The sequence below is a fragment of the Pecten maximus genome, chromosome 5, assembly GCF_902652985.1.
Source record: "Pecten maximus chromosome 5, xPecMax1.1, whole genome shotgun sequence".
Lineage (NCBI taxonomy): Eukaryota > Metazoa > Mollusca > Bivalvia > Pectinida > Pectinidae > Pecten > Pecten maximus.
This window is the reverse complement of record NC_047019.1, coordinates 2,257,448-2,276,313: the sequence shown is the minus strand read 5'-3', so window position 1 is coordinate 2,276,313 and position 18,866 is coordinate 2,257,448. Positions and strand designations below refer to the sequence as shown.

At 39.4% G+C, this 18,866-nt stretch overlaps 1 protein-coding gene across 4 annotated transcripts in view; it reads left to right on the top strand.

Moving 5' to 3' along the window:
* Positions 1 to 18,866, top strand: part of LOC117326834 (arrestin domain-containing protein 4-like) — a 123,040-nt gene that overhangs the window by 78,978 nt on the left and 25,196 nt on the right. For all 4 annotated transcript variants that reach the window (XM_033883601.1, XM_033883603.1, XM_033883604.1 and 1 more), the window contains one exon: positions 3,338 to 3,471. In XM_033883601.1, the coding sequence (XP_033739492.1) occupies positions 3,354 to 3,471 (118 nt within the window). In that variant the 5' untranslated portion in view covers positions 3,338 to 3,353. The remainder of the gene's footprint in view (positions 1 to 3,337; positions 3,472 to 18,866) is intronic.

Here is an 18,866-nt window from a genome sequence, read left to right as displayed (position 1 = left end):
TGAGGAAGACCAGGTAATCCTGAAGGGTAAATAGGTGAGGAAAACCAGGTAATCCTGAAGGGTAAATAGGTGAGGAAGACTAGGTAATCCTGAAGGGTAAATAGGTGAGGAAGACCAGGTAATCCTGAAGGGTAAATAGGTGAGGAAGACCAGGTAATCCTGAAGGGTAAATAGGTGAGGAAGACTAGGTAATCCTGAAGGGTAAATAGGTGAGGAAGACAAGGTAATCCTGAAGGGTAAATAGGTGAGGAAGACCAGGTAATCCTGAAGGGTAAATAGGTGAGGAAGACCAGGTAATCCTGAAGGGTAAATAGGTGAGGAAGGCTAGGTAATCCTGAAGGGTAAATAGGTGAGGAAGACTAGGTAATCCTGAAGGGTAAATAGGTGAGGAAGACTAGGTAATCCTGAAGGGTAAATAGGTGAGGAAGACCAGGTAATCCTGAAGGGTAAATAGGTGAGGAAGACCAGGTGAAGGGTTTGAAGGTATATTGTTATCGACTGTTGGTGACCCTTTTATATGTCACATTTTGTATATTCATATTTATTTACTTCCTTACATGTCAGAAACTCTGAGAATGTTTTCATAATACACAAATGTACTCTGTGTAATTTGTAGTCCAGCTGTCCCAGTGACTCACTGTATAATAATAATATGTGTGGGTCAATTTTACTTTTAAATTTCAGGAAGGTTTCTCTTTTTTTTTCACTCTATATTCACACATAAGTAGACATGTTGCAACTTTGAAATTGGTTTGTGTTCATATTGACAAAAGATGTATCAATTAGATTTAAAAAATGGTGTAACTGTCACATACAATCTAGGGGGTCAATTTTTGAACTTATATCAACTTTATCTTGTCAAACTTAAGCCCAGATTTGATCTAGATTTGGATGGAGGGTTATCATTGATAACATAGAAGACATTTACCCTTCAGGATTACCTATTCTTCCTCACCTATTTACCCTTCAGGATTACCTATTCTTCCTCACCTATTTACCCTTCAGGATTACCTAGTCTTCCTCACCTATTTACCCTTCAGGATTACCTAGTCTTCCTCACCTATTTACCCTTCAGGATTACCTGGTCTTCCTCACCTATTTACCCTTCAGGATTACCTGGTCTTCCTCACCTATTTACCCTTCAGGATTACCTAGCCTTCCTCACCTATTTACCCTTCAGGATTACCTAGTCTTCCTCACCTATTTACAATTCAGGATTACCTGGTTTTCCTCACCTATTTACCCTTCAGGATTACCTAGTCTTCCTCACCTATTTACAATTCAGGATTACCTGGTTTTCCTCACCTATTTACCCTCCAGGATTACCTGGTCTTCCTCACCTATTTACCCTTCAGGATTACCTGGTCTTCCTCACCTATTTACCCTTCAGGATTACCTGGTCTTCCTCACCTATTTACCCTTCAGGATTACCTAGTCTTCCTCACCTATTTACCCTTCAGGATTACCTGGTCTTCCTCACCTATTTACCCTTCAGGATTACCTGGTCTTCCTCACCTATTTACCCTTCAGGATTACCTAGTCTTCCTCACCTATTTACCCTTCAGGATTACCTAGTCTTCCTCACCTATCTACCCTTCAGGATTACCTAGTCTTCCTCACCTATTTACCCTTCAGGATTACCTAGTCTTCCTCACCTATTTACCCTTCAGGATTACCTGGTTTCTCACCTATTTACCCTTCAGGATTACCTAGTCTTCCTCACCTATCTACCCTTCAGGATTACCTAGTCTTCCTCACCTATTTACCCTTCAGGATTACCTAGTCTTCCTCACCTATTTACCCTTCAGGATTACCTGGTTTCTCACCTATTTACCCTTCAGGATTACCTGGTTTCTCACCTATTTACCCTTCAGGATTACGTTTCCGTAACATACATGACATGTGCTTATCATGTATTTCGATCATAGGATAAGTTAGATGCAATGACATCGTAATTAATGAAAACGTAAGTGGTTGAATTAAAGATTTAAGACAGGGGGATATTTATGCAGTCTATAGTATGTCTTAGGTTAAAAACAGTTTCGCAAAAGTTGCGAAAATACTTAATTATATTTTCGCAATTAGTGATTACATTTCGCGAAATGTTAATGTGAACACTTGACCGTTACACATTTCGTTGTCACCACCCCTAGTTCTCTACAGTTAATGTGAAATCTTGACCGTTACACTTCTCTACAGTTAATGTGAAATCTTGACCGTTACACTTCTCTACAGTTAATGTGAAATCTTGACCGTTACACTTCTCTACAGTTAATGTGAAATCTTGACCGTTACACTTCTCTACAGTTAATGTGAAATCTTGACCGTTACACTTCTCTACAGTTAATGTGAAATCTTGACCGTTACACTTCTCTACAGTTAATGTGAATACTTGACCTTTACACTTCTCTAAAGTAAATGTGAACACTTGACCGTTACACTTCTCTACAGTTAATGTGAATACTTGACCTTTACACTTCTCTAAAGTAAATGTGAACACTTGACCGTTACACTTCTCTACAGTTAATGTGAAATCTTGACCGTTACACTTCTCTACAGTAAATGTGAACACTTGACCATTACACTTCTCTACAGTTAATGTGAACACTTGACCATTACACTTCTCTACAGTTAATGTAAACACTTGACCATTACACTTCTCTACAGTTAATGTAAACACTTGACCATTACACTTCTCTACACTTAATGTGAACACTTGACCATTACACTTCTCTACAGTTAATGTGAACACTTGACCATTACACTTCTCTACAGTAAATGTGAACACTTGACTGTTACACTTCTCTACAGTAAATGTGAACACTTGACCATTACACTTCTCTACAGTTAATATGAACACTTGACCGTTACACTTCTCTACAGTTAATGTGAACACTTGACCGTTACACTTCTCTACAGTTAATGTGAACACTTGACCATTACACTTCTCTACAGTTAATGTAAACACTTGACCATTACACTTCTCTACACTTAATGTGAACACTTGACCATTACACTTCTCTACAGTTAATGTGAACACTTGACCATTACACTTCTCTACAGTAAATGTGAACACTTGACTGTTACACTTCTCTACAGTAAATGTGAACACTTGACCATTACACTTCTCTACAGTTAATATGAACACTTGACCATTATAACACTTCTCTACAGTTCATGTGAACACTTGACCATTACACCTCTACAGTAAATGTGAACACTTGACCGTTACACCTCTACAGTTAATGTGAAAAATTGACCGTTACACTTCTCTACAGTAAATGTGAATACATTTCTCATGTGTTATCAGTGATGTCATACTTTCTATTCATTTCAGATCTGACTGATTAAAGATGGAAAGGCTGGAAAAGTTTCAGATAATTTTCAACAACCCCACGGCCACCTATTCTGCTGGGGAGACTGTGTATGGGTATGGATGGGTGGTAGTCAAAGACCCAGTATTTGTGGAAAGTAAGTACGATTCTTATGTGTTTACCAGTAATGAGACCAGCTTGGCTCTGTACTTAAAGCTTACCTACATTCATAAGCCTTCCCTCAGTAATAAGCCTTAATTTGCTCAATAATAAGTCTTCCCTCAGTAATAAGTCTTCCCTCAGTAATAATGCCTTTGCTCAATAATAAGCATATCCTCAATAAAAAGTCATGCTTAGTAATAATCCTTTCCTCAGTAATAAGTCTACCCCCAGTAATAAGTCTACCCCAGTAATAAGTCTACCCCCAGTAATAAGTCTACCCCCAGTAATAAGTCTACCCCCAGTAATAAGCCTACCCAAGTAATAAGACCAGGCTCTGAAATAAGCCTACCCCTGTATTAAGACCATCAATAAGCCTACCCCTGTAATAAGACCATCAATAAGCCTACCCCTGTAATAAGACCAGTAATATGCCCACCCCAGTAATAAGCCTACCCCAGTAATAAGCCTACCCCAAGTAATAAGACTAGGCTCTGTAATAAGCCTACCCCAGTATAAGTCTACCCCAGTAATAAGTCTACCCCAGTAATAAGCCTACCCCAGTAATAAGCCTACCCCAGTATAAGTCTACCCCAATAATAAGCCTACCCCAGTGATAAGATCAGGCTCTGTAATAAGCCTACCCCCAGTAATAAGGCTAGGCTCTGTAATAAGCCTACCCGAGTAATAAGGCTAGGCCCTGTAATAAGCCTACCCCCAGTAATAAGACCATGGGCTCTGTAATAAGCCTACCCGAGTAATAAGGCTAGGCTCTGTCATAAGTCTACCCCCAGTAATAAAATACCAGGCTCATTAATAAGCCTACAGACTAGGCTCTGTAATAAAGGTCACACAGATTCAAACGAAGGACTGTGTGGATATTACTATTCCAAGGGAAATAATTAGAAATGTATTGTAGCTCAAGGGGCCAACATTTTACGGCAGACTCAAAGTCATTTGGTGAACTCTTTGGTGGATTACATAGTTCACCCTGATTTCATTATGAACACCCAACATTTACCAAAAAGTAGTCTGAAAAACAATAACTGGCATTAATGGCAGTTGCTTTGTCTAGTATTGTAAATAAATATATTCATATGGATGGATCTCACAAACTTAAGTTTGAATTCATTCAGCATTGAAATGTGTACATGTACACTGGATTTCCAAATCTTGATGTTTTTATCTCGTACCATATTCCCTTCACATCAGAACTTGTACATGTACCCTGGAGTTATTGAAGGTTTCCAAATCTTGATGTTTTTATCGTGTGTTTTTATGGTGTGGTCAATTTGTCGAATACTTTATGTGGCATCTGAATGTTTTGTTTTGTTTATGAAAAAAAATCCTCATTGATTAGATGATGAAAACAGGTGGAGACAGCATGTTTAGTCTCAAGTTGGCGTTACAGTCAGCCGTTCTCTGATAACACTGACAGTCGATCACGGCTCAGACTAGTCATTTGAGATCTGCTTTATCTTCATTTAACAGTACAGTTCAGCTTGTATGATAGGAACCTTCAATTCCTACAGGAAAAAAAATTGAGACATATCAAGATCAGAACTTCCTAAAAAATATGTTGAGGTCATTTTTTAACTAAAAAACATATGGTAGCTTAGAAAGGTTCATCTCTAATTTAACCTGTGTTACAGTGGCTGATTTTAGCTCACCTGGTCTCCAGGACCAAGGTGAGTTTATGCCATATATACCGTGGCGTCGAGTGTTCTTCTCTGTAACTAAGTAATGGATATCGCTCATATTCATCAGGTAGCATCCTTACGTGGTGGGGATTCAAAACTGTTCAAATGGTAGGACTGACCCCATGAGGGCCTGAGGGCAGGGCCATAAGGGGTCCATTTGGCGATATTGATATTAACTACCTCTTCTCTGGAACTAAGCAATGCATGATGTTTATTAGTTCACCTGCCTGAAGGGTTAGTGAGCTGATGCCATGGTACAGCATCTGTCGTCTGTCCTTTTGGGGTCATCTTTTCCTTTAAACAATTTCTTCTCAATAACCATGAGACACAGAGACCTCATATTAGTCCTGTGCCATGCTTGGATGAAGTGCTACAGTTTGCTCAAATGAATGACCTTGACCAACGTTCAAGGTCCCAGGGTCAAATAGGTTAAAACCTTGAAATGACTTCTCAATAACCAAGATGCCCTGGGACTTGAAATTGGGTTTGCAGCATGCTGGGGTAAGGGGCTACCAAGTTTGTTCAAATAAATGACCTTGACCTACACTAAACGTCACAGAGGTCAAATAGGCTAAAATCTTTTCAATAGCCAAGAGGCCCAGGGACTTGATATTTGGCTTGTTTTACTTTGAAAGTAAAAATTAAACAAAACAGTATAGACAGTTTCACAATTCTGTAAAAAAATGCATCTCTTTTTCTTCATTCAGTTAGACTGCAAAGATATGAGTACTGATGTGAATCTTAAAAAGAATCTTTACAGTGGTACATTTTTCAAATTTGTTTTTTGTAGATATCATTTGTCAGAAAATTTTCTCAAAATTGGTCCCAAGGTAATAAATATTTTGTGGAATTCATAACATCTATTAAAGCTGAAAGTCTTTTCGATGTAGTAGTTATTTTTAGAAGAACTCATGCTTGGAAAAGTACCGACGTTAGTAGATAAATACATGTGTTGGTTTTAGAGCAAATGTTTCCAGGGATTTGTGATAAAAAAACCTTTCTTGAAATCTGTGAGTCTTATGGAAGAAATGTTTCAATATCACAGAATTAAGGTATCTGGGCTTATACTTTGGATAGATACCTATAAACAGATAAGGTCCTGATTACAAGAGTTATCTGTCATGCAAGTTTTTGAAAAATATTTTGATAATTTCACAGATAAATAATTATTTTCAGAATGATTTTACACCAATCTATTGTATGGAAGATGATGAAGTTCACCATGTATGACCACGTTGATAGTTTGGAAAAGTACCTACAACCTGAAACAAGAGGGAAAAAAAGCATTAATTTGATAAAAACAGACATGTTACAGTAACTGTACTGCTGTACTGCTGCTGACTTATATTTTAATGAGATTAGAAGCCATACTTTATTGCTTTTTAACAGGACAGTTCACTGTGAAATGCGTATGAAATGCTATTAATCGGTTATCACACAAGGTACCACATGGTATACTTCCCTGGAGAATTCCAAAATTAAAAGTATTTTCCTAAACTAAACATAAATCAAATGCTCTTCAAAACTTTTGAAAATAAAAAAATATATACTTGTTGCCTATGAATGTTCTTGCAAATGGCTGTTCATGATGGCCCATATACGTTATAGAAGAACATCTTCCTGGACTATAGCTAGCCTCAGTATGTGTTTATCTGAAGGAGTGTACAAAATTAAGCTGCCAAAGACAAAATGGGGGGGGGGGGGGGGGGGGGGGGGGGGGGGGGGGGGGGGAGAGATATGTACATATCCTGAAAGTTAGATATAAAAACTGTCAAAAAAGCAATAAACATGGCTACAAGTTTGTTTTCATAAAAAAGGAAATAAATATAGATAGAATAATACATAGAATTATGAGGTTGGTTTACTGTACATCCCTACTGGCCCTATCATACAAGTCACTGGTCTCTTTATACAGGTTTTCCTCTGGCCCTATCATACAAGTCACTGGTCTCTTTATACAGGTTTTCCTCTGGCCCTATCATATAAGTCACTGGTCCCTATATACAGGTTTTCCCCTGGTCCTACCCTAAAAGGCAATGGTCCCTATATACAGGTTTTCCTCTGGCCCTGTCATACAAGTCACTGGTCCCTATATAAAGGTTTTTCTCTGGTCCTGTCACAAAGTCACTGGTCTCTTTATACAGGTTTTCGTCTGGCCCTGTCATACAAGTCACTGGTCTCTATATACAGGTTTTCCTCTGGCCCTGTCATACAAGTTACTGGTCCCTATATAAAGGTTTTCCTCTGGCCCTGTCATACAAGTCACTGGTCCCTATATACAGGTTTTCCTCTGGCCCTGTCATACAAGTCACTGGTCCCTATATACAGGTTTTCCTCTGGCCTTGTCATACAAGTCACTGGTCCCTATATACAGGTTTTCCTCTGGCCCTGATAACTAAAGATTCAATTTTGTATTTGTAGTAAATTTTCTAAAAGAAACACTGGAGATGACTTGGTGATATAAATATTGTAACCCTGACATTCTGGTTTTCTGTGCTCTATATCATAATCAGCTTGAGTGTTGAAATGTTGTAACATAAATAACTCGGCTACCTATAAAACTATCAGGGTTAACCTTTACACACAAATTCTTCTACAAACTTGACGTCACTGCTCCGTCACAGTTTCCTCTCTCTGGCTGTGTGTACCATTAGACAATAAAGATGCTGACGTAAGAAGAAGGAAGGGATCTTTGATCAAATTCTTCATATTGTGGAATGTGATAACAAAAGAACATAAATCATCTATCCTGATGGAGTGATTGAGGGTAGGGAAAAAATTCAAGGTGGTGGCTGCAGGAGAATTTTGATCAATTGTATGTATGATGGGGTGAAATGTTAGGGTAGGTCCAGATATATACATAGCTTATTGAAGGAAGAGTATAGAAAAATTGGGTAGTTTTGGGGAGGGAGGGGGTGCAGAGAAAAAATGGGTAGTTTTGGGGAGGGAGGGGGTGTAGAGAAAAAATGGGTAGTTTTGGGAAGGGAGGGGGTGCAGAGAAAAAATGGGTAGTTTTGGGGAGAGAGGGGTTGCAGAGAAAAAAATGGGTAGTTTTGGGAAGGGAGGGGGTGCAGAGAAAAAACGGTTAGTTTTGGGCAAGGAGAGGGCCCCGGGTGCAGAGAAGAGATCGGTATTTTTCAGAAGAGGGAGTCGGAGAGGGGTGCAGAGAAGAAATAGGTATTTTTCTGGGGAGGGAGAGGGGTGCAGAGAAGAAATAGGTATTTTTCTGGGGAGGGAGAGGAGTGCAGAGAAGAAATAGGTATTTTTCTGGGGAGGGAGAGGAGTGCAGGGAAGAAATAGGTATTTTTCTGGGGAGGGACAGGTAGGGAACAACTGTTATGATGTACATGTACTATAGACTATAAAACGGATGAAATGTTTCTGATTATGAGAGGGTACTAGGATGACACTGAATAAAATGGATTGAAGGACAAAACATCAGCTACCTTTTATTATGGAAAGTTTTTTTTTGTATTGTTTTACGATTCTTTGACAATTACAGTGATTTAAAGCTAAATAGGATGGTGGGTCTTAAACTATTAATTTGGGGGGGGGGGGGGGGGGGGGGGGAAACACAGGAGGGCATAGGGGAGATAAGAAAACAAAAACAACACAGAAATGATGGATCATCATGGCTGCGGAGATGATGGATTAGCATGGATCATCATGGCTGCGGAGATGATGGATTAGCATGGATCATCATGGCTGCGTTAAGCGTTGAACCCCTACTGTTACAGAGATACAGATCAGAAGAACAATGTCGTAATTAACCAAACAACCTTTACCCATGTATACAACCAGCTAATTCTGATGCTCCGGTTTGAGACTGGTGCCAAGAAACTTTCTGTTCTAGTCCTAAATACAATCTGGTTGTTTATTTAGAACTTGGTCTGTATCTCAAAGTGTATCATTGAATTGACACATCCCTAAAATATACCCTATAGAGAGTTCCTAGTTCCTGTGTAGAGTATACAAACCTGCGAGACTTTATAATGTCACTGTTTCAGGTGATTTACTACTGAAAGAAGCTCAATTAAGCTGGCTATATTTTATGTTCAGCGGATTCATAGAAAATGACTTGCTTGACTTACACCTTTTGATTTCAGAACAAAGGGTCACAACAAAACTCCTGACATGGACTAGACTGTTAGAAATCCCCAAATGTTGTTTTGACTATCTTCGTCTCCGTCAATACTCCTGTGCCATGTGTGTTTCAGTCTACACACTCAACCTTTTCCTTAGTCCATACCAATTTGATAAATTGTTCTTCGGATTTTGACATTTTAAAATTTGAGCGAGCAAGCAAAATTTTTTTATTTAAAAAAAAAATTGAAATCCTAACATTTTGGAGCGAGCGCGTAATTTTCACAGACGCAATATTAGAACAATGTCTTTTCCTCCTTAAATACAGCAACAACAAATGTTTAAATCATTCAAACTAGTTATTTGATGTTGCTGAATTATTACTACATACATGGATCTGCTCAGGAGCAAAAGGTGAATAGAAGAACATCAACAACAGAAGTTACAAACAATGCCATGTACAGTGGAACCTCTATAAACCGAACATGCATGGGACATGACTATTTGTTCGGTTTATAGAGGGTTCGGTTTGGAGAAGTTGATCGAAAAATGACCGGTCAAATTCCGGATATAATTGGTTGGACGATGTTTTATTAGAATGCACCCGATTACAAAACGCCACGTACATACTTAGACAATTTGGATTGTCTGAATAATATGCATATTATGAAAGTTAATCAATGTATATATTGCAGAATATATAAGAAAGGCAAATGACTATAACAATAGTTTTAAACAGTATTTTCACATGTACAACTACACTTTACGATCGGCCTACATTTTGTTACATCCGGTGAATCGTCATGTGGATGGGGCCAATAGTCCGATACAGATTATTTTACACATCAAATAATATTAAAGGGTGTGAAGATGTTTTGTTTCAATATCAATTACAATTGATCAGATGATTCTGGTCGTATTTCCGACATCGCTTTTTTTAAAAAAAACATCACGGGCTTCTTTACGAAAACAACCCCTTTTGGGCCTCATTTAAATTAAATGCGAAACTCAGGCTTCTAGCTCTACTTGCATTGAGAAGATAAACGAACCGACGCACTTCAATGAAGTGTGGCATTGTTTCATAATTGTCGTGTTGATTATACACTAGGCCTTCCGTCATAATGCCCCCTTGGGGTATATATTGGATACCTGTACAAATCACCTACGTAGGTCCCGAGACAATAAGGCTTCACACAATACCCGTCACAGTTGTTGTTTCACGGTTGACTGGCCTGACCTCGTGTCATAATCGCCCAGGTAAGGCCGGTTTTCAGAAGTAATTTTTGGTATATTTTAACAGGAACCGGACACAAAATCAGTCCGGTGTTCGGAATTCAGAGGGATCGGTATTTGGAAGTTTTTTAATACTATAATAAAGAAGGACCAATTCCGTACAATGACAATTCGTTCGGTATTCAGAGGTGTTCGGTTTTTAGAAGGTTCGGTTTTCGGAAGTTGCACTGTAGTAGAAAATTTGTTTTAAAATACCCAAAGTCAATGATTGGTCACTCCATGAATGATGAAATGCTTAAGCTTGAATTCATAAACTGTATGCAATGCATGTTCTTTGATGGATACCAATGAAAAAATATCCAAAATGAAATATTTTGGCTAGTGTATCAATAAAAAATAAAAATCCAAATATCAAGGGATGACCATTGCAAAACAAAATCAACAGTGTTTTATTAAATATTAAGTTTAAACATTGTTAGTATTTGAAATTAGATAAAATTAACAAAGTCATCTTTGATTGGCATGTAAAAGTATCAAACAACAGGTCTCAAAATGACTAGAATCTGAAACCAATAAACTACAATATTTTGGCAACATTGGCTATCAAATCTAGCAATATTTTGGAAAGAGAACAAGAAGTTTTTTGTCAAAATACTTTTGAACTGCATTGAAGAACTCTTGATATTTACTATTGGTTGATGAAATCTCTTCTCATCCCTCTGGTTGAGTACTTGGGAAGATTCTTTGCTATCTCAGCTACATTCCTTGAGTTCATGTTGTCACGCTCACCGTCAACCGTCCAAATAAAGTTTAGGGTTCCAACATTTCCACCATACGCCATTCTAAACAACATGATTGGCTTGGAAAGATTCAGGTTGTTGATGTATTTTCTACTTGTTTTTGCTAGTGTAGAGGTCAAGGTCAGCAATTTCAAAATCATTAATAGATTGAACTAACTCATCTAGTATTCCATGTTCTTTATCAGGTGATGGTTTTGGTGGGATGTATGTTGATGTCGAATCGTGCTCAACATTCCTTGCAGGCTCTTGCCTCACATGGTACACAGTCTTGTGACGGACATTATCTTCGTTTAGACGCTCGTTGTATTTTGTTATTGATGTCAACAGTGACTCAATATGCTTGTTTAATGTTTTGTGCTGCCTTATCATGAAGGGAAATGACAAACATTTTGCTAGATCCTCTGACAGTAGTTGCAATTTTTCTGCAGACAAAGTTGGTGCTTTTTGATGGTACATGATGTATTTGTTGTAACCCTGGAATGGACCGAAACATTCTGGTATTGGGCATCCATTATCTTTGAATTTCTGATGACAAGTGTCAAGACTCCATAATGCATTGCTCAAAAGACCTATAATGGTTTTCCCTTGTCCCTGACTATCACCTGGCCAACCAGAATCAAAAGTTGCAACCCAGTCTATCAAATCACAATACAGTTTTTGAGGACCGACAAGTTTGGCAGAGTCTTTTGGTTTGGGTGGAAGAGAAAGCGTTTTTTGGGATTCCATTAGCACAGAAAATGCTGACATTTTAACCGGGTCACTGGAAGATTGTTTCTCTTTCTCGTGTTGGGGTTTCACGAAGAATTCAACAAATCTCATCCCTAAATCTTGACATACCGATATGGACATTTCTCAGACGAAATGACGATTTTATCCGCTAAAAGGGGGGCGATTGCCAGAGATCCGAATTTCTGATAACAAGTACTGTGTTTCGTTCACACTATTATACAAATCTAGGAACGATAAATCACCTTCAAGCTCCATTGCCGTATTGTCCAAAACATTATGACGACCTGACTCTGTAGTGACAGATATACGACAAAAATACCCATTTTGACACATTGAAATTGATGTACAGAGCAACCCGCTTATTTGCCTAGCCCTTTTTCCATGACAAAATATGCAAATAACCGGAGTATTTGTATAGGCGGAGTTGGGTTTTGGCCCCTCTTATACACTATGTAGATCGTCAGGTAGGTACTCAAAACGGGCGCTATATGATTGTTTACGTTATTTGCATTAAAAACATATTTAAAAAAACATTATTTAAAATATAAGAGTAAATACGAAATAAATGGGTTGTTATTCTTTGTAAATGTACAAATATTTGCATATACATTTGTACTTCATCGTTTTCTAGGCTACTTGTCACTCCGAGTCTGTGGGTCTGAAATCGGTCATACACGCGTGGGTTGGCACTACGATGTACAATGTGATCGTTTCAATAAACATTCATTATCGTCTTGAGATGTGTTTTGTTCCTGCTATGAGTATATTAGTTGTTTGATCATAGATGATGAACTGCTTAAGCAATAGACTGTCTTAAATGACCGTGAGATGTGCATTGTCGTTTGGGTTTGTTTTGGAAAATGGCGCACACACACAAAGAGTTGTCGTTCCTTACACATATGCCCCCACAATGCAACGCGCCTAGTAAACAATCATGGCGATCGCAACCTGCCTCAGCGAGTGTTCAAGTCAGGTTTGGATCGATGCTATAATAAATAAACAAATCTCATCAAAAGATGAGACATATCAATATTTTATTCAGTAATTCTTCTTCACAATGCTACTGATATGGTCTGGATAATAACTAAATGTCGATATCGATGCATCGAACATAACCTGTTTTGACGAAGTGGGAACCAATGATTAGATAACGTTGTACATCGTGTCGAATCAATATGTAAGTTAAAAACACTTTTCATAAAACTTTTATTACGGGAAAATCACAAAAATACCCTAAAATCAATTAAATTTTTTCGATTTTTTGGAATTTTTATATGCATATAAGCGGGAGTCGGTGTTTTAGTTGATGCAAATACACGGGATTAAAATACAAAGATAAAGAAGAAAAAAATCGGGACCTGAGAATTTTATGCAAATAAGCGGGATATTCAAATAACCGATATGCAAATAAGTGGGCTCCTCTGTAAATACCTCGTGGTTTCTTCGTGCTCTGACAGAAGTGTCTATGTCAAACAAACGCTTGAGATCTGTGTCTTAACACATTTTAAACCTTTGTTTCAAACTCTCAATTGATCCGGAAAGGGACTCTCTAAATTTTGACTTCGTGGAATAAATTTCCGGATTCGTCATTTTTTGTCGACGCGAAAATAGGAGCGGTAAATTTTTAATTTTATTTTAATTTAAATTTTTCAAAACACGAGCGGTAAATCCGACGAACAACAAATCAAATTGGTATGGCCTTATGAGTTCCAGTCAAGTGTCTGAGATTTGAAGTGTCTTTCTTAATTTTAGCCTATCCAACCCCATTTTCTTTTCTTTATTTCTGTCTCTAATGGCTAAGGGCTAATGTCATGTCCTGTTCCACAGTTGGAAGCAACTTCTTGCCACCTGATGTTGAGGATATTTCGGAGACAACTGTTGATATATGTCTGGAGCTTGTAGGTGTTGGTCTTTTGGTACCCGCCATGATTCTGAGCCTTAAAGGAGGACTGACTTCTTCACATTCCTATTGAAGATTCAGATTTTGTTGTGGGCTGTTGATCTGTAGATTGGTTGTAGGATGTTGAAATCGTGTTGGGATTTGTTTATATGGCACTTGCTATGTTCCTTCGTTCCCCACTGACTACACTACCAAGGCAAACTAAATTTTTATCTTCCTTGTTTTCTTCTTGGTGTAGTTGTACTGGGTCATTATACTGTTCAGTCATAACGTCTGTCTTTCCGATATTGATTTGAAGGCATCTTTCCTCGGCAACACAGCACAGCTTCTCTTGTGCATCTCACTGCTTAATTGTGGGAGAGAATTCTCTGCACCAAGTTCTCTAGCAGCTTGATGAAAGTCCACTGGATACCTGTTTGTCTGGCTTAGTCTGTCTCATGATCAAGTCAATCACCGTCAAGGATGGTGGCATGGGACTCTTTTTACTTCAATTTGGAAATGAAATCAATGAATATTCAGGAGTAAATTGTTTGCAGTAATTTCAAATGGGAGTGAGGGTCCAAATCAGCCCAAGAAAACCCTCTTGGCTTCAACATACAATATCAAGGCACTTCAATAAGATGTTTTTTTGCTTCAAGACACCAAGATATTATTGTCATATGTTTGACCATATGTTGTGAATTGTGACCAAACAGAGTAGGCGCTTGATTTTATATGTGATATTAGTCTTACTGGTTGTAGCCTGCAGTTTTGGGATCAAATGATATGGGATGCAAAAAGCCTGGAACTGCCTGTAAAATTAAAGAGGATCTGTTCCATCATCTGAGGCTCTGAGCAGACACCATAGCTCCTGTCCTCTGAGGCTCTGAGCAGACACCATAGCTCCTGTCCTCTGAGGCTCTGAGCAGACACCATAGCCCCTGTCCTCTGAGGCTCTGAGCAGACACCATAGCCCCTGTCCTCTGAGGCTCTGAGCAGACACCATAGCTCCTGTCCTCTGAGGCTCTGAGCAGACACCATAGCTCCTGTCCTCTGAGGCACTGAGCAGACACCATAGCTCCTGTCCTCTGAGGCTCTGAGGCTCTGAGCAGACACCATAGCCCCTGTCCTCTGAGGCTCTGAGCAGACACCATAGCCCCTGTCCTCTGAGGCTCTGAGCAGACACCATTGCCCCTGTCCTCTGAGGCTCTGAGCAGACACCATAGCCCCTGTCCTCTGAGGCTAGGTGGAGGTGGAGGGCAAGTGATAAAGTGTTGGGAAACCTTAACCAATCGGCCACCGCGGCCCGTCCTCTGAGGCTCTGAGCTGACACCATAAACCCATCCTCTGAGGCTTCGAACAGATTCCATAGCAACTGTCCTCTGAGGCTCTGAGCAGACACCATTGCCCATTCCCTTTAAGGCTCTGAGCATACACCATGCATTGCTCCTGTTCTCCAAGGCTCTGAGCTGACACCATTGCTCCTGTTCTCTGAGGCTCTGAGCAGACACCATTGCCCATGCCCTTTAAGGCTCTGAGCATACACCATGCATTGCTCCTGTTCTCCAAGGCTCTGAGCTGACACCATTGCTCCTGTTCTCTGGGGCTCTGAGCAGACACCATTGCTCCTGTTCTTTGGGGCTCTGAGCAGACACCATAGCCCCTGTCCTCTAAGGCTCTGAACAGACACCATAGCCCCTGTCCTCTAAGGCTCTGAGCAGACACCATAGCCCCTGTCCTCTGAGGCTCCGAGCAGACACCATAGCCCCTGTCCTCTGAACAGACACCATAGCCCCTGTCCTCTGAGCAGACACCATAGCTCCTGTCCTCTGAGCAGACACCATAGCTCCTGTCCTCTGAACAGACACCATAGCCCCTGTCCTCTGGGCAGACACCATAGCTCCTGTCCTCTGAACAGACACCATAGCCCTTGTCCTCTGAACAGACACCATAGCCCCTGTCCTCTGAACAGACACCATAGCCCCTGTCCTCTGAGACTCTGAACAGACACCATAGCTCCTGTCCTCTGAGCAGACACCATAGCCCCTGTCCTCTGAGCAGACACCATAGCCCCTGTCCTCTGGACAGACACCATAGCCCCTGTCCTCTGGACAGACACCATAGCCCCTGTCCTCTGAGCAGACACCATAGCCCCTGTCCTCTGGACAGACACCATAGCCCCTGTCCTCTGGACAGACACCATAGCCCCTGTCCTCTGGACAGACACCATAGCTCCACACCTCAGGATGAATTAATTTCTGAATTTATTACCACCACATTGTTCTGTAATTAACATTATTCTATACAAATGCCCATGGCTTCTATGTAAGTATATGTAAATTGCTGACAAAACAAGGCCAACATGTAAAGTGTGTTCTACATATAACTTACCAGTGAAATTAAAGTCCCTTAATTAACACTATACACTATATAGGCAAGTGTTTTATCTATCATCAGGCATTCTGTAAGGGGATAGGTAGCTAGTAATGGAGGCAAGGCTAGCACAGAGTTTATAACTAGTTAGTTTGATAAGTTGGTTAACAGGTTAGCACAGAGTTTATAACTAGTTAGTTTGATAAAGTGGTTAACAGGTTAGCACAGAGGTTATAACTAGTTAGTTTGATTAAGTGGTTAACTGGTTAGCACAGAGGTTATAACTAGTTAGTTTGATAAAGTGGTTAACTGGTTAGCACAGAGGTTATAACTAGTTAGTTTGATAAAGTGGTTAAGAGGTTAGCACAGGGGATATAACTAGTTTATTTGATATATTGGTTAACAGGTTAGCACAGAGGTTACAACTAGTTAGTTTGATAAAGTGGTTAAGAGGTTAGCACAGGGGTTATAACTAGTTTATTTGATATATTGGTTAACAGGTTAGCACATATGTTATAACTAGTTAGTTTGATAAAGAGGTTAACAGGTTAGCACAGAGGTTATAACTAGTTTATTTGATAAAGTGGTTAACATATTAGCACAGTGGTAATAACAAGTAAGTTTGATAAAGTAGTTAACAGGTTAGCACAGTGGTTATAACTAGTTAGTTTGATAAAGTGGTTAACAGATAAGCAAAGAGGTTATAACTAATTAGTTTGATAAATTGGTTAACTGGTTAGCACAGAGGTTATAACTAGTTAATTTGATAAAGTGGTTAATAGGTTAGCACAGATGTTATAGCTAGTTAATTTGATAAAGTGGTTAGCAGGTTAGCACAGTTACAGGTTTAGAAAGTTAGTATAGTAGTTCAGATAGATTGACTAATGAAATATGTATTTAGAAAATAGTAAGCATTAAAAAAATGGAATGACGATAAGACATTTCATGCATTTTAAGCATACATTGTCATGTATCTTGTTATGCCAGGTTGTTTAAACTGACAATAAAATGGTGGACTCCTGACTATTATAAATGATTAAACATGAACAAATCAGTAATGATTATCATCCAAATAAAACAGGATTACATAAGGTGACAGTCATGTGCTCAGAAAAGCACCATACACAAAGGACCAACCCGCAGTCGCTTCTGTTACCAACTGCAAAAATTTACACAAGGTTTGACATTGGCACCAAAGTGTTGACAAGGGTTATCAAGTATTGCCAGGTATGCTGTGGAGATATGCTGTAGGAGTGTATATTAGTTGGAGACAAACAGGGACAGGAGGAAACACATAACATCTAGATAGTAAGATCAGTTATTCTAAACTGATAAATGTTAGGAGCTTAAGTTTTTGTTAGATTTTATGAAGACTGCCATTTTACCCTGAAAAACTGTTCTTCTTCTCCATCCATTCATTACCAGAACTTCAAAGGCAACAGATTCCCTGCTTGGAATGGTTGATGAGGATGCAGCCATACTTCACACCAAAAAAACTCATTTCACAATTCTTCAGTCATTTCAACCTCTCAATTTATAAATGTTCAGAGAACCATTCGTGTGGATATTCCCCAAAGGGAGGTCAATGTTCTCTGCATGAACAATCAAACGAAACTCACTTATCAACTGCCAGTTACAAAACATTTCAAAGTTCTCATCATCAACAGATAAGGGCCCACCAGACACAGCATTTCAAAGTGTCTCTCCCTCCATCTCTCCCTCCATCTCTCCCTCCGTCTATCTCTCCATCTCTTCCTCCATCTCTCCCCTCCATCTCTCCCTCCATCTCCATCTTCTCTCCCTCCGTCTATCCCTCCATCTCTCCCTCCATCTCTCCCTCCGTCTCCCTCCATCTCTCCCTCCGTCTCTCTCTCCATCTCTCCCTCCATCTCTCCCTCCATCTCTCCCTCCGTCTCTCTCTCCATCTCTTCCTCCATCTCTCCCTCCGTCTCTCCCTCCGTCTCTCCCTCCGTCTATCCCTCCGTCTCTCCCTCCGTCTCTCCCTCCGTCTCTCCCTCCGTCTCTCCCTCCTTCTCTCTCCCTCCGTCAGTACCATTGGTTCTCATTTTAAAATAGATTGCAGAGTTAAAGGTTATTGTCCACCATTATTGATAATAAATTAAAAACTTCTGAATTTAAAGTCTAATCTACCAGATAACATCAAGTAATTGCAGAAATACTTTTATCAAAGTTAATGTATAGCTACGTGTAGATTGTATCAATGTGTTTTGATAACTTTGCTATACAAATATTTATAAATGCAGATTAGCCGATAGTGAGTAAAGATTCTAATGTTATGTAACACTGAAGAGAGGGACTTTGCATTGTTACAATGTATAACATTCTCCAATTCAAACTAAGAGACGGCTGCTGATAGCATCTGTACACAAAAATGACAGATGTATAATTTATTTGAGCGTATCTGTGTATCTAAGGGAGCACACTATCGTACAACTCCATTTCAGTATCATCTCTCCTACGAGTAGCTGTAGACGCCATATAGACATCCATATTCCGGTATGCTTCAGTGCCGAATTCATTTTCTGTTGAAAAACTTTTTCGAGGTATTGATTTTTGCTGTCAGACGAGACCATAT